The 16,750-nt window shown below is 43.1% G+C and overlaps 1 protein-coding gene and 1 long non-coding RNA gene across 21 annotated transcripts in view; one reads left to right on the top strand and one right to left on the bottom strand.

Moving 5' to 3' along the window:
* Positions 1–16,750, top strand: part of LOC138488440 (apoptosis-inducing factor 3-like) — a 1,275,087-nt gene that overhangs the window by 1,160,563 nt on the left and 97,774 nt on the right. For all 19 annotated transcript variants that reach the window (XM_069615395.1, XM_069615389.1, XM_069615394.1 and 16 more), the window contains 2 exons: positions 14,050–14,125; positions 14,367–14,471. In XM_069615395.1, coding sequence (XP_069471496.1) covers positions 14,050–14,125; positions 14,367–14,471 — 181 coding nt within the window. The remainder of the gene's footprint in view (positions 1–14,049; positions 14,126–14,366; positions 14,472–16,750) is intronic.
* Positions 14,734–16,750, bottom strand: part of LOC138488444 (uncharacterized) — a 259,534-nt gene continuing 257,517 nt past the window's right edge. For both annotated transcript variants that reach the window (XR_011274669.1, XR_011274670.1), the window contains 2 exons: positions 15,955–16,161; positions 14,734–15,837 (listed from right to left, as the gene is read on the bottom strand). This is a non-coding gene — a long non-coding RNA (uncharacterized lncRNA). The remainder of the gene's footprint in view (positions 15,838–15,954; positions 16,162–16,750) is intronic.

Below are 16,750 nucleotides of genomic sequence, written 5' to 3'. Positions count from 1 at the left end.
AGGGGTGGCCCCAGAGATGTGAGTGCAGGCAAAGGTGCGCGGGAGAGAGAGGACATGGTGTCCTGTGTTTTGGCAGTGAAATGAGCAGCCAGGGCCGAGCAAAGGGCCTGGGTGGGTGCAGTAGAGGAAGAGGCTGCAGTAGGATTGGCCAGCTCCTTGCAGACTTTGAAGAGTTCAGCCGTGCTGTTAGATACTGCTGAGATACAGGCTTGAATTTCTTGGAGCGAATGCACAGAGTCTATATTGTCTTTGGAGAAGGTGGCAGGCAAGTTTGTCAGATGGCGCACCTGAAGATTCCCATTTCTATTCTGCAGCTCTGCACTTTCATTTAAGGGCAGCCAGCTCAGAGTCGTACCAAGAGTTGCACTTTTTGGAAGGCTTCAGACGGACCCTCATGACAGGGGCAAGAATTTCAAGAGTGTTGGAGATGGAGAGGTGAAAGTTTGAGAGGGCTGTGTCAGGGTGGGAATCAGCTGCAGCAGTAGGAGGAGAGTAGGTGGAGTCAAAGGCAGCCACTTGTACTCTTCATGGGTCAGATGACCTTGAAGAAAGGAGGCAGTGAGGGGTGTACAGTGCTAGAGGAGAAGAGAGCGCCATGTGTGAAGGGAGAAGAGAATGATCAGTCCAGGAGAGTGAGATAGTGAGAGGGATAGAGAGAGGGATGTCTGTGTAGATAAAAGCTTCTAAGGCGTGGCAAGCAGTATGTGTCGGGCAAGATGGTAGAATGGAGAGGGAAAGAGTTCAATATGTTACAGAAAGGACCTGGGAGTCAGAGGAGTCAAGATGGATGTTAAGATCCCGCAACAGGAGGAGTTGGGAGGAGGAGGAAAGTCGGGCACAGAGAGGATCTTGTATCCTTCAGGGAGAAGTGTGTCAAAACGTGTGACACGGTTGTCCTTGAACCATGTCTCAAGTAAGGGCTAGGACATCGAGATCCAGGAGTTCAAGGTGGTGGCAGATATCGGAGGAGTGCTTGACAGCAGAGCGAGAGTTAAGCATGGCAACGTGGAGCAGATTACTGTTTTTGAAAGACTTCCAGGGGTGGGAGTGTACAGGGTATAGTGGTCCTCCCAGTGAGCGGCGAGAGTTCCTGAGAGATAGAGGTAGGATGATGGTAAGGGGAGTGTAGGCAAGGGAGCCAGGAAAGTAGTAGATGGCAAGGGAGCCAGTGTAAAAGGGGCCACATGGGGCAAGGGAGCCGCAAATAGAGCGGCGGTGGGTGACAAGGGCTCCAGAGAGGTGGAGGCTGACGAGGTTGTCAGAGCAGTGCGTGTAGGCAAGAGACCCTCTACAGTTGCAAACGACAAGGGAGCAATTGTGAGAGAAGTGGTGAGGTTAGTAGGAGGCAAGGAAGCCAAGGTGGGCATAGCTTGCAAGGGAGCCCGGGTGGCCGTAGAAACAGATGGCAAGGGAGCCCATGAGCAGGAAAGTGGAAATCCGATAAGGCAAGGAGGAAGCCTATCATAATGGAAGAGGTTGGGTTGAGGCCCTGGTATTAGGATGGTACCATTTCGATAGACATTTATGATGACAGTGAAGGAGGAGAATAAGGCAAGAAGGACCTCCCACCGGGTGCCACCATTAATGTGTGAGGAAGAGTAAGGAGAGAGCAGAGCGACCATATGAAGAGTCCATAGGTCGGGAGAAGGAATGACAGAGGATGTCGGTGAGAGTCTCTCTGGCAGAAGCACTGACGTAGGTGTCGGCAATAGGCAGGCCTGGGTTGCAGAATAGGAAATGGAGAAGCAGTTAGAGAAGATAGGAGAGATAAAAAGCGCCATAGGGAGGGGCACAGAATGTGATATACTTAAACCAGGCAGAGCAGCTGAGGTAAGTGGCAGGAACTAGGCAAGGAGGGAGTAGGCGCAGAAGAGACACAACAGGACTGGGACGAAACAGTGGGAACTGAAGAGGGTGAGGGAACAGAAAACAAACCAGAACAGTGGGCAAGGGAGTAACCAGTCAGCGCAGTCGCACGAAAATGCAGGATGAGCATATACCTAAATTCGATTTTTAACTACCAACAAAACAATGCAGGATGAGTCCACACCAAAATTGGATTTTTAAAAATGCTGGCTCAAAACAGTGAAATGCAGAAGGTTCATAGATGGAATAAAACGCACCTAAATCCGATTTTTTTTTATCACCCGAGAAGTTGTATATTAAGAAGAAAAGAACTTTAATGCTTGTCATGTTGCATCAGGCCCTCTGAAATAGGAGACTTTGAATGGCAAAGAGACTTTGATACAGAAGGCCCTGATTTTGAAGTTTTGGACTGCATCCTCATGCTAGAGAAGCCAGAGAGTGTCCTAAGCTCGAGTGTGCCGCCTTATCCCGTGCTGAAAACATGGGGAAGGGAAGCCAATGGCTTGAGTATCCCGACCTATCATTTCTTGAACCCATTTCTTTTGCGCGCATCCGAAGTGCCTTCTAAGTGCTGTTGGGCTGTGTTGGGCTGCTGGCTGGAAGTCTCCCTAGCTGTCCCCTGCAAAACTCGCCGTCCGCGAGTGGAAGAACACTGTTGCCGCAACACTACTTCCTCCAGTTTGGATTCACTAGCAAGTAATTCCCTCATTTGGACTTGGGACTTTGGACTGTTATTTTGGTGCCGCGGCTCACCGTGCTGTATAGAGCACGTCCCACTTATACTTACTTGGATCCTTTCTTTCTCTTTTTTGCAGCACCTACAGTCTCCACCCACTCGCCGCCTCCCAGCCCGCCCTTCACCCTGCGTCACTTCCTATAACTACTCCGGTGCGCGCGCATCGCGCGCGCGCATCCGAAGTGCCTTCTAAGTGCTGTTGGGCTGTTAGGCGGTGAGGTGGTGTGTTGTGTGTTCCGGATTTGTAAGGTCTCATTTCGGAGGAATCAATATTCCCTCCTCTTGGGGGGCTGGAAATGAGTTCTCCCTCAGAACGGAGCACAAAAGGCTCTAATGGTTTTATGCCTGCGTAGCGGTCGATCTCTAATTTCGCCTCCAGCCAAAAATTTCAATTTAAAAAAAAATCGAAAAAATATGAAAAAAATGCAAACTGTAAAGGAAACCGTAAATAGTGCTACTCCAGGCCCGAGTAAAACTACTGGTCTCGCGGCACACTGGAGTTCCATTACTGATCAAGATCTAATTAAACATGAGGCCCCATTTTCATATGCGCATGCTCAAGTTCCTGCAAAATCTTCCAATGAGCTTTCATTTGCAGGCATAGAATCTTTGCCTAGCACGCTCGTGCACAAATCTTCTCGCAAAAGTTTCTTGAGCATGCGTATGGACACTGTTTCTCCTGATCCGGAACTTCCCATTGAGGAGCTCCCCTCATCTCCATCTGATAATTCTATACTAGCTCCTGTAGTCCTCGCCGCCCTTGAAAAACAAGTACGGCTTTCTGTTGGGCCCTCCACGCCCGCCTCCTATTCCACCTGTGCAAAAGCTGATGTCCACATACACTGCAAAGATGTGGTACATAGGAAGGACATAAACGGCTCACCATCACCCCTGGCACATGATTCTCAGCCTTCCATCTTCCCTATCTCTAGCTCCCGGCCATCGTCTCCAACCCATCCTCAAAGTGGCAATAGTGAACCAGTGATTGATCTCACATATTCACCCGAATTAAAAACATCGAACCATCCATTAGGCTTTGACATCTTAGAACCCACGGAAGACATGCGTTCGCTGGAAGCATCCTATCCAGTACTAACACGCATACTCAACCTATTAGATCGTGGCCATGAGTACACACATTATGAGTTAAGGGACGTTAAATCAGTACTCTCTGAAATTCTACTAAAAATTTCTAAACTGGAGGGCTTTATACTTGCTGATACTCTTAGACGAGGACCTGAAGTACAGAAGCAGACTCAAACTGCTGAGCTTAAAAATAGCTCTGTGACTACACAAACGGATGACTCAGATCATTCCCTAACTGAACCTACTAACAAGAATATTCCTTGTCCTACATATACATTTCCGGTTTCATTTGCGCAAACACTTACTGCTCAAAAACCCGCGAGCTCTTGTCAAATACTCGCGCATGCACAATTATGTATGGAAGTTGCATCACATGGTGACAAGTTGGAACAGTTATTACTGCTTATACAAACTGAACTTGGGAAAAAAGAAGTGGAGGTTTCCGCTAGTTGCATGGAGGGGGAGCAGGATTCACATCCAAACAGTCCCTCAGCCCTGACCGCTTTATTAGAAAACAACGATGATGCTGTCTCTGCTCCGGTTGATACCCTAGTTGTAAATGATGAAATCTTATGCCCCCCTCCCCAGCGGTCATTCATATCACGGAAAGATAAAAGACTCTTTTTCCGTGCTTTGAAAAGAAAAGCTGACCGGAAAAAAGCTTCCCAAGGTGTACAAGAAGACTCAGTGACCCAGCCCAAACCAAACCCCAAAACTATGAAAAAAACTGTTAAGAGTAATTCATCCATACCTCCATCGAATCCAGAATTATTAATAATCCCTGACACGGATCTAAATCCAGAGGAACCTTTATCTATTAATCACCTGAAAAAATTGCCATTACAAAAGTTGCATGTCTCTACTGACGAAAAAATCCACTCATCGTCCCAGACGCAACTTCCCAATTTTTTTAAACTTATTGATAAAAAGTCCACGCAAAAAGGAACGACATCAGAGACAGCCGCTGCTGTATACGAGTCAGAACAGAATCTGGACCCAGCTCCTGCGGCTGCCTTATCAAATGATGAGTTTAAGAAGCTCCAAAATCTTGCGTGTGTGGCTGTCTCATCAAATGATGAGATTATGCAGCTCCAAAATCGTGTGGCTGTCTCATCAAATGACGAGTTTAAGCAGCTCCAAAATCCTGACAACGATCAAAAGTCTCATAAGAAGTTTTCACCTCTGCAAGACTGTAAGGGAGTCTTTGCAAACCCTAATCATCATGAGACAGCTATACAACTACCAAGAGAACGTAGCGAAGAGACGGGGGACATGAATAAACATTCCACCACAATTATAGGATGGGAAATAATTATGGTTAAGAATGGTACCAAGCGACTAAATCGATCGGCTTTATTACAAGCATTTAATCGCATTCCAGGCCTACGCACCTTACACACGACTGATATCGAATGGATCACCTTGCCGCCAATACAAAACCATCGTATGGTGTGCAAGGTGCAATCAGCTATTATTACAAATCTTATTCTGCAATACACAGAAGATTTGCGCTCAATTGGCCTAATACCATATCCATTCGACTCGATTGATGATGCCATCTCATTTAATGAAACACCTTTGACATCTCCGTCGGAACAAGGGCACAATTTAGCCCCTGAACTTGCTAAGAATGGGGTGAACGCAGAGGTAATTGCCCAACTAGTGAGCTTATCAAACGCCTCCAAGGACTGGTCATGGCTAGCTGCCTTGCAAAACACGCTGAATCCCGCCATGAATAACACTCCCCATTAACCCGTCCTCTCTTATATCTATCCTGTCTTGGAATTCATGTGGTTTTAGCAATTTAAAATCATGGTTTAGCAATGCCAATGCAAGCAAAGAGTGTGATGTTATGCTATGCCAGGAGACAATGTGTGAGCATGAACTTCTCTTGAACGGTTACACCGTTATTCAATCAAAAGCAAAACGAGGCACAAGTGGCAGACCTTATGGAGGTCTTGCAATCTGCCTAAATACTAATCTAAATGTAGATGTGTTACATGTGTTTAATGCCACAGCAACTCTAGCTGCACTCATCATGCTCAAGGGTTTCCAGCTTGCTCCTACTCTTATGGTATGCTTATATCACAATCCAGCAATGTGTAACCAATCCCTTGTGTTTCAGGAGTTAAACAAAGTATTTGACGAAGTTTTAACACTCTATCCCGCATGTGACATTGTTGTAGGGGGGGACTTCAATGCATATTGTATACAAGCTAAGGACAACGTGCCATTTGGTAGATTTTCCCACCAAGCGCGGCACCGAGGGCGATTGTGGAACGAATTTCTCGAATCATGGGAACTGGATATTATCCCCTTTGAAAGAAGTGCTCAGTATTTTACCTGGCGAAGAGGGGGCACTGCGACTTGCATTGATTATTTCGCAATATCTCGGGGCTTGCAAGCACTCTCCGACAAGATTAGAATACATGATCCTGGGTTGAGCGATCACTGCATGATACAACTAAACCTAAAGCTAGAATTAACTGAACTAGATAAGAACATTCAACAAAAATTCTTGGAAGGGGATCGTCCAGGTTTATCTATTCGATGGGCAACTAAATTGTGCGATAAGGTAAATGATATGATCTCTGCACGCCTTTCCTTATATTATACATCATACCAACATCAAAATTTTCCAAATCTTGATTTTGAGATCCTACCGGGATTAATAACAGAGGTATTAAATTTATTACCGTCACGTATGCTGCACTCTCATATTGAATCTATCCCTCCATACTCCAAATTTATAAATGAAGCTAAAAGAGTAAAAAATGCAGCTCTGCGTGAACTCCGAAAAGCTCCTCTTACGGGGGAAGCTTCTCTGAGTGAAAAAAAAAAAAATTCTAAACACCTATCGGAATAAATGCGGAGATCATAAACTTTTTACCCATAATAAGTTAAATCAAGAAATGTTTAACACACTTTGCCACAGAGATCGACGAGCAACTTGGGCCTTACTTAGAGCTGAAACACTGACAGTTTCCACTGGTCAGTCTACAATGATCTCTTCTCAGGTCTGGAGAACTTTTTTTGAAAACAAATTTGCTCTCCCAACAGCCTTCACAAAAATCGAGTACAAATGGTTGTCTTTAGCCCCGCCTTCTTTTGCGCGATGGGATATCTCGAGCATTGAGTCCACAATATTAAACTTAAAATACTCTAAAGCAGCTGGCCCGGACGGTATACCACCATGTGTACTTAAACAAAATCCAGCCTTGTGGGCCAAAATTTATAAGAAATTGTTTGACAACATTCTAGAAACTGCCATCATTCCCGTCTCTTGGCCCAACTCCATCATTGTCCCAATATATAAAAAAGGACTAAGATCAGAGCCTGGTAACTTTCGCCCGATTGCACTAATCGACACTGCGGCGAAAGTGTTTGCCAGTTTGCTCTTGGGAGAATTACAGATAGTCATCAGCCGGCTTAGAGTTTTGTCAAAATACCAAATTGGCTTTCGTGCAAGAATGGGTACACCGTTGAATGCAACTATTATGGCTCATCTAATAGCTCAGCATAAAATAAGGGACTCTGGACCATTATACATGGCATCAATTGACCTCACCTCCGCATTTGACTGCGTAATACGTGCACTTCTTTAGAATAAAATGGCCGATATGAAAATACCTGAGTACTTAATACAATTAATTTCCAAACTGCACACAAAAACCACCTATTTGGTAAGAGTGAATAATGATGGCTCTACAACGCATCCAATAAAAATCGAGGTCGGGGTGAAGCAAGGATGTAACCTGGCGGCAACGCTTTTCAATCTGTATCTATGTGGTCTTAATGATATCTGGCACAAACAGATATCTTATCCGGCAAGGCTGGGGCATCTAAAAATACACTGGCTAGCCTTTGCCGACGACATAGTAATCTTCGACCGCACGCCCAAAGGCCTCCAAATCAAACTAGACCTATTTGCCTCTTACTGTTACACACATAATTTAAAATGCAACGTTGAAAAATCCAACATAGTGATATTCAGAAACCTTAAGAGGAAAAAATATACTAGAAATTGGACAATTGAAAATTTTCCATTATCAATAGTCCCCGCTATCCGTTATTTAGGATATACTATATCCGACTCTCAATCCTTGATAATGTGGAAAGAGTCACTACAAAAGAAAGCGGCTCCTCTTGCCACACAAATGCGAATAGTGTATCTTAAATTTTGTAAATTTTCATTGTTGCCACTGCTACAATTCTATCTATTAAAAGTGGAATCAGTTATTCTCTTTACCTTGGATACTTGTATGGTAAACATTAACAGCTATCTTGATCAACTTCAAGGAGGTATGTGGAAGGGGGCTTTGCGTCTGGCCAAATCCACTCCAAACCCGGTATTAAGACAAGAACTTGGCCTTACCACACTTTCCGCACGTCGAAATTGGCGGTTATTGTCCAACTTCGCAAAAATGCTATATCCCCCTCCTAATTGTTTGTATGAAGATCTGGGTAAACTAATGATCAGATCCGAAAAATCCTCATTCACAACATACTATTCACAAATGATCAGTCTACTGGATGAAATAGCACTTGAACCAGTAGACTTAGAATTGAGACCGAATCATGTAAAATTACGCTTGATGGAAAATGACTGGTGTAAAACTCTAGCTCAAATTGCAGAACTAAAAGGATATAAAGAAGCAGCTCGCTTTTGCTCCCCAAGACGTCCTCATAAACCCTATATAATTCAGTTTCCCTGTGCTAAAGCCAGGGAAACCTACTTACGATTCAAACTGAATCAATCCTTAACACTTGAAAGGATTGAAAGTTGGAGTTCTTATTGGAGAGCAGTGGGGGAGTTGGGATGCAGATTCTGCAAAGATAGTTCAACCAAAGAAACTCTAAAACATTTGGTCACAGTCTGCCCATATTTTACTAAATCACGAACACTAACAATTGAAAAAACATGTGTCCTTCCTGGGGCAGGTAAGGAATGGATATGGTTAGCTTGTATGTGGGGGACTAGAACGAGCTTCATACTATCCTTATGTACATTACTACAAAGTATAAATCAAGAACTAGAGAACCTTTACCAAAAAGAACCAGTGGTAGCCTAGTAGATATATCAATTACCATTAAAACTGTATGCAATTTACCACATCAATGATAATTCTTCTTGTTTCTGCAATTATGTGACGAAAAGCTATAAAAAGGAAATATAGTCAATGACGCCTAATGTATCAAATTGTACGAAAATTGAAGTTGGTAAAAATATAGATCTTGGAATCTATTACAAGAGGAGCATTTTAAGAAACCATTGCTTAATTGTGCACATATCTGCATAAAATTGTATATGCCAAAAAATGTGGATTGACGAACGGGAAAGATGATAGCAATAATCCATGTTCTTTTAACTGTATATATATATATATATATAATGATTGATTCATGAAAGTTGTAAAAGTTTGTTGATCGAACTAATAAACAACAGTTTGAAAAAAAAAAATTCTTTTGCATGATATCGTTTCCCACACTATTTGTATTTAGAAGTAAGGATTGGCAATAGGTTTATTAGTATATGCCCTTTTATTTTGATAGACTCGACTAGGACTGCATTATTATTTGATCGTCGTAGCTTGCTCCCATCTTTAGATTTAGGATTAGATCAGTGTTTTTCAAACCCAATTGAAGTTCGATGAACACCCTTTATCTTACTGTTTGATATCATGCCTTCCTTACACAGGCCACAACCAGAGGACACGTGGTAGATTAAACACAAATCCACAGTACAAACCTTTCAGCACACAGGAAAATATGAATTCCAAATAGGGTTCAAAGTGAAGGCCCAACAGCTTGCAGATGCAGAGGGATCCGAGTCAAAGAAAAGAGGCAAATGTGTGTGAGGTACCACCAACAAAAGAGGGAATGGAAAATGTACACACCGCCCGTCCTCGGCCCCTTATACCCCCACATACTCTTAGTGAAATGAAAGCACCCTTAAGCAGGCTAAGGTGAAAGGAACTGCGTCAATATGGCATGTCCCACCATAGGTCACGGTTTCTAGGAACAGAGCCTCGAGCAGGACCAGAGAGGAAATTCCAGAACCATCCAGGAAGACAAGCGTGAGCAGTAAGAACATGGAAGGCAAGAAACTCAGGGATCGGGTAATTCCTTAGTACTTTGCGGCTCAACTGGCAGTGACTGAAGGGCCACTGGTAGATTAGCAAGCCACATCAAGAGACAAAAAACAAAATGAGGTAACAGGCTGATCCACCTACCACAAAAAAGTCAGTGGCAAATTCTACAGGCCTTTCAATCCATGAACAAACAAGGTCAATAAGTAAGGACAATCCAGGGAGCATGAAATGGAACAAATGTGCAGCAAAGTAGGAGAATGTCTTGTTGAGGAGCACTAGGTTTTTACACTGACGTGCTGCCAGCGCATAAACAAGATTCCCCGAGCATAATGGGGAATGTAGTTGCAAGTGCTGATGTTATTGACACATCAGTACAGGATAGAAGGCACACCATGGGAGAAAATGCAGCTCCTCATTCCCAAAGTACTGCTTAAGATGAGACAGCCTTGCTAGGGTCATCCTGATGTCAGCCTCCTGTGTCAGGAGGACATGGTTCACTATGTGGGTACAAAAAGCTCCCTCCCCATCATTTCTGGTCCCCAGGAATGTCTCCTGTTTCTGAGCATCAGGGGGGTTTTAGCTGCACACCTACTGTCAAAAGAAAGGGTGGCTCATGAAAGGGAGGGTCTCTTGTGTTGGGGCCTCTCTGGTGATGTGACCCACTGTATCCAGGGTTCCCATAGCTACCCAACGCCCAAGTCGTATGCTATGCAGCGCTGGTGTTCTTTTGTATGTTGTTGTGGAAGGAACAATTTGCTTTCATTGGAATGCAGAAATACATTAATCACACACAATTCGTTCATCAAAGGTTTCAAATGGAATTGGTACGTTTCTCTCTATAAGGGCTGAGTGGGCTACAATTATTGCTTTCCGAGAACCCTGATGTGTTAAAGTGAAAGACGAGTCTCTGATGAGCATGCTGCTTAGGAGCTTTGGCATCTCCTGCTCATTGTTCAGGTTACCAGTTCCCTCCCTTTGATGGTTAGCTCTCTCCAAGTCCCCTCTTTGAGCCCTTCCCTTTGTCTTCCCTCTGTTTGCCCCACCCCCCTGCCTCGTCGCGCCTTGAAACACTTATGTATAGGCGCGTTACAAATGCCATATCATATCCTTGCTGTCACTATGCACACAGTATTTCTGGTGGCCATTACCTCCGTTTGAAGGATTGATGAGCTTGGTGCCCCTCTCTGTTCCCGTCCTGCATGGTGATGACTCTGCACTGTGACCCTTCCTTCCTTTCCAAGGTGTCTCCAGGTTCCACATGTTGTCAGGTGATTATCTTCCCGTCCATTTTTCTGGAGCCCTCCACAGAGAGCTGAAGGGGTTCCTTAGCTAAGTACCTGAATGTCAGACAGGTCCTGCTAACCAACCTGAAGACAATAGCTCCCTAGCTGACCTGCAATAGCCTGTTTGTTAATTGTTTGGTGCCTCTGGAAAAGGTAGGAATGTGACCTCTCCCTCAATCAGCCAGCGGCCGAGGAACACTGTCTTTCTCTTACACTATCTAATAAGTTCCCCTACATGGGGGATATGGGCCCAATCCACGAGGGGTATGGCTGCTTCTTGGGCCCAGGCTAGTGCAAAACTAACCACAGCAAGTGTAGGAAATGTGTAGGGCAAGTATATAGGCTGCCTCCAGTATCTTTGTACATAATTCTTCACTCCACCTCTCAGAGGCTGCTGATCATTACTCCAAGACAGTACTCCTTCAGGGAGCAATCTAGTGCAATAAAGTCACTCTGGGTTTTGGAGTACTTCCTGATCTGTTTGTATGTTTGCTGGGCCGATCTATGGTCTCTGTCACACTTCCCGAGTAAGGACAAGGCAGGGGGACTTGAGGGAGTGATGCTCTGATTACTTATAGGTAATCTTCATTTCACTTTGCCCTACACTTCATCATCACAGTACTTACACCCTCTTTTCCCTCACTTGCAGAAAGAACATCCCCATCTTTAGATATAGGTTTGAGGAATAATGATGGGTTTTATAAGGGGGGGAATATTTTTTTCAAAAAGGTGGTACATTCAAAAGTAAGTACTTTGTTGAGGATCAATAGGACTAGGACTAATGAAGATTACTGGTATGTATTCAAAGCACTCCAGCTCAAAAGTGGAAACAGACATGTTTTGGCCACATATACATGGCTCATTATAGCAGCAGGGTTGCTATGGGGGTAACGGCCGCACCTGATGGTTTTGCATTACTCCCAGAGCTTTGTTTCCTTTGTCAATGTGTTAATGCCAATGGGTAATTTAGGAAGATAAAATAGGTAAAGGATGCCACTTTTCCATAGGGTTACCACCTATAACGGTAGCTTTCTTTCATGGCTTTGGGGGTAAAATATATATTTTGACTTCTCAAAAATGAAAGAGAAGCTTTTCGTCATTGGGTTTTTTCTAAAGGGGTGATCTATCTTTGATTTGGAACTCTGAAGTTTGGCATGGGGTCATGTGTCTGATGTCAGAAATTGAAGGTTTTGTCCTCAGATGTTGATCCCTCTGTAATCAGAAGCTCAGACGTTTGTCAGGTGACCACCTATGATGGTGCGCATTGACTTAAAGCTAAACCAGCCATAATCACAGATAATGCAGTTTGTCTGATTACTTTCTATATTCTGTTTGCGCTCCACATTGTCTTTAGCCTTTTCAATGCTAACTCTATGCCTACTACTTCCTCTCCTAAAACTCATTGCTGTATTATACAATTCTGCTTTACAACCAGCTCTTCTTGTGTTTTTAACCCCGTCCACAGGCAGCTACCATTCAGCTCTCCTTTCCCCCAGCTCCTCTGATTGCTCATGTTTGATGCTACATGGGTCTGTAAATAAGTGCTAATAAGTAGCTGCAAGGTGATAATTGTGGTGCTACATGAAACAGCTTAATACATAAATTAATACATCTTTTCTTGGGAACTCTTGTGGGTGGTTTCTGGCGGTGGGTAGCTCTGATATTTATGGAGTAGGGGAATGATCAGTCTATGTTCAGGAGCTCTATGGTTTGTGAAAAGAGGTGATCGAATATGATCAACTCTGAAGTTTTGGAAATATGGTATCTCCCTATGATCTGAAGCTTTTGGTTTGGTTGCAAGCTAATCCCTTTATTAGCAGGAGATCCGAGGTGAGTGTAATGATCTTTCGATCATTGGGAGTTCATGGTTGTGATGTGAAAAGCAATCTGTTTATTATTGAGGTCTCTGAGGTGAGTAGAGTGATCAGTGTTTGGTTCATAGCTCTGATGGATGTGAGGGGTAAGTAGTCTATGATTGCAAGCTCTTGATTTGTATAGGGTGCTTATATTTGGCAACTTCAAAGTTTGTTGATAAGTCTGATTGGGAGGTCGCATATGGGAGCGTGTGGGGTGGGTGACCTGATCTTGACAGAGACCTATGAAGTGTGGTGTCTATGGTACAGAGTTCTGGGGTTTGTTTATGTGGTGGGTATAAATAATTGTATGACCAGTATGTCTGACTTTTGTTGTAGAAGATGTCGTGACCAGTAGCTCCGAGGTTTTTTATTGGGGGTGATTGAGCTGTGTTAAGTACCCGTGAGGTTTGTGAAAAAGGCAATCCCATGATTAGTAACTCTTGGGTTTTCTGGGGGTGGTTAGGTCGATAATAGAGATGTGTTGAGGGGGTGACCATCTGCGAATGGGACCTTTCAGATTTGTGGAGGATGCGATCCGTCTGATTAGAAGTTCAGAGTATTTTGTGGGTGCTGCATGTCTAATTGGGGCTCTGAGGTTTGTAGGTGAATTACTTTGCTATCATGCCTTCAGGTCAAAAACGCACTGCATTCTTTGAAAGGGTATTTTCTGTGAATGAAAAAGCAAACCACAGTGTTGCAGGCAGGCTTTTAACTTGAGGTAGTTGTACCAAATATGATATCTGTTTTTTTGTAGAAGTGCTACCACTAATCCTAGTGCAAGGGATTGACGTGAGTAGTTACCTTCTTAGGGCGAGAGATATATGTACATTAGTGAACTGCAGAAGTAGCTATGTAGTCTTCACAACAAGCTTCATCACAGAAATAGTATAGGCATAGCATACCAGTATTAGGATCTTCTAAAAACCACCAAAAATGTTTTAGGGACCACAGCTGAGGCTTAATCGAGCCTCACGGTACAACCCACAGACATGCCCTGTACAGGGGGTGCAAATCCCAGAGACATACTCTGTACTTGCCTACTAAGCCATATGGCCTATCCTCCCCATGTCCTCTGCCCCATAACCCATTTTCCACACTAAATCTAACATGACTCAACCCCTTTATTTCAGGTTATGGAGATGGATACACAGACATCTTGGTGAAGGGGAAACCAGAGGAACTGTCGTTTCTGGCCTTTTATATCAAGTAAGTAAAGCAAAAAAAGCTGTTGGTTCAACCCCCTGAACATGGGACATCAGACATGGTCACCTCCCTAAACCCACCAATTATAGCAACCTGACAGCAGAACTGTTTTCCCCGATAAAACATTCCTGGCTACATTGGGCTCGGTGGGAGGCCTGTCCCTAGCGCTGAAAAGGATGGAGGAGAACCTAACAAAAGAACACAATTGTTCCTATATACTGTCAGCTCTCATAATCTCCTACAGGGATGACCTTGTGGTTGCAGCTGCCAGCATGAACTTCGATCCTGCTGTGTCACAAGTTGCTGAAATTCTGCTCACTGGAAGGAAAATCACAAAAGAAGAGGCCCAGTAAGTAGGAATAGCTTATGTTATGATTCGTATTGCTGCACATAGGTTTATTTTATTTCATCCACCTCTGTATAATGAAAGGCTGAGCCAATCCTTCCAGCATACAACATATGTTCTTTGATCAACCCAGTGCATATCTTACCCTCAAAACAATGTATTATTAGGGTTTCTTGTAGTGTCCAGTACTTCGAATGGAAATAATGTACTCTGCCCCTCTAGCCCACCCCCAACATCCACCCTGCTTCATTATATAGGCATGGCTGAAGGACATAGTCCTGGGGAAGCAGCATCTTCTCTCTTCAAGGTTCTCCCATGTTACATTTGAAATATGTCTTTGATAGTGATTCCAGCAAAAGGATGCGTGTCCCTTTCATCCCCTTCATCGTGGACCTGGGGAACATGTAAGATCAAAGAACCAAAGGAAGTGGTCACATGAGCAAAAAACAATATTTTCAACTAATGAAATAGATTCAAATGTGTGGAAAAAGGGGATAATCTTGGTCAGTAAAATGTTTATAATCATATTTGATTAATATGAACACAATTATAAAAAAAATAGACGAATTGTAAGTCATAAAATGTATACAAAACTGTGACATATCCAAAAAATATCTCAATTTAATCCTGCCTAAAGCAACAATGTGTAGTCCATATGAGGATACATATAGCCTGTAGACTTAGCCCTACAGGAATATGTGCTGGATTACCTTGATAGTAACTAGCTATGGACTCATGTTACATCCGTATTCCTTGGAGCTAGTGACTACATTTATATCCACTGGGAAATTAAAAAATATATCAGTTGTGCAAATATTAATGAAAGAAATGCAGGATATCGCCAAGTGATAAGACGGAGCAAATGCTCACAGAGAAAACAGTACTAATTGTCAACTACAGGTATCTTTTATGTGCTTGTATACTGCTTAACTCCAGATATCTAATTAGTAGTTTCGACGCATTTTTATATCTAGTTCCGCCCAGACCAGAAAAGGGGGGAGCTGATATTAGTCTTCATCAGGACAGCAACAAGCCAAAGTTCAACATTTAATGTACACAAACATATGTATATGTAAAGTTAGACTCATATCTAGGCTTGCTTAAGTGTAAATAATCAAGTAGCCTTCATCTTGAATCTTATTGGAATCCGCCTGTTTTGCAAGAAATAGTGTAAACAAACATTTAAAAACTGACCGAGCATAGCAGCCCCATACCACCAAATAGAGTTCTAAAAATAATTTATATAAGCCTAAATCAAAAAATGAATAACAGATCCAAAATGTAATGACCTTGTTCTATCCAGTGGGAAGTGAAGAGCAAATACTACATACACCCGCCACAGCAGCAGACAGATAATAGAGAACTGTATCTGTGGAGACATAAAACAGGAACTGTGATTAACAACTGTCCCTAGTTGCACTACAGTGGCTAAACTTGTCCACGAGCAACTGAACTGTACAAATGATCAATGTCAAATTTGACCTACCTCCATAAGTATATTAATGAAACATATTTTCCATATAAATCGGATCCCAAAGCGATTTAAAGATGAAAAGCCGGCCTTCCATTATGTTGAAAGGAAATCTTTTCTCGTGTGGGTACCCCTGTGAATCGAATCCCAAAATGATTTAAAGATGAAAGGTTGGTCTTCCATTATGTTGGAGTGCCATGATACATCGTCCACAATCGAGCCCTAATAAGAAAGAGGAAAGGTGAAATAATCCTCAAATTACCTTGATCCTAAAGAATCTAATTTAGGAAAATGAGGGATAAAGAGTAAAAAAATAAATATATGGAACCGTAAGGTTCCCATCACATTTGTATTAGCCCTATGTGACACCTCTTTAGCCGATATACATATCTCAAGCATAGAGAGGCTTACGCTCGCGTAGCTTGGGAAACCAAAGGTATGATCATAGAGACGCATCCAGCGATTCTCGTACCCTGTATACCAAGCATAGTGAATCTTCTGCTCATGTGACTTGGGAGAAGAATGACAAGTTATAGAAACAGGACTAACAAACCATGTGTCAATTTCCTAACTGAGATTCCAGGGAGCGTGGGAAAGCTTCTACTCGTGTGACTTTGGAATCGAATGGCATGGTCATGCAAACGTGACCAGCAATTCCCATGCCATGTGTATATCGAGCGTGGTAGAACGTCTGCTCACATGACTACGAAAAAGAAAAAAATAGTCATAGAAATGGGACTGGCAAGTTCTAAATCAATAACCAAATTTAAAGGTAAACGAGCCCACATTAGCAGTATGAAGACTGCAAGAG

Source organism: Ambystoma mexicanum, chromosome 9, assembly GCF_040938575.1.
Source record: "Ambystoma mexicanum isolate Mex_15411 chromosome 9, UKY_AmexF1_1, whole genome shotgun sequence".
In the NCBI taxonomy this organism is placed as follows: domain Eukaryota; kingdom Metazoa; phylum Chordata; class Amphibia; order Caudata; family Ambystomatidae; genus Ambystoma; species Ambystoma mexicanum.
The sequence above is the reverse complement of the archived record's forward strand: the minus strand, read 5'-3'. Positions and strand labels throughout refer to the sequence as shown.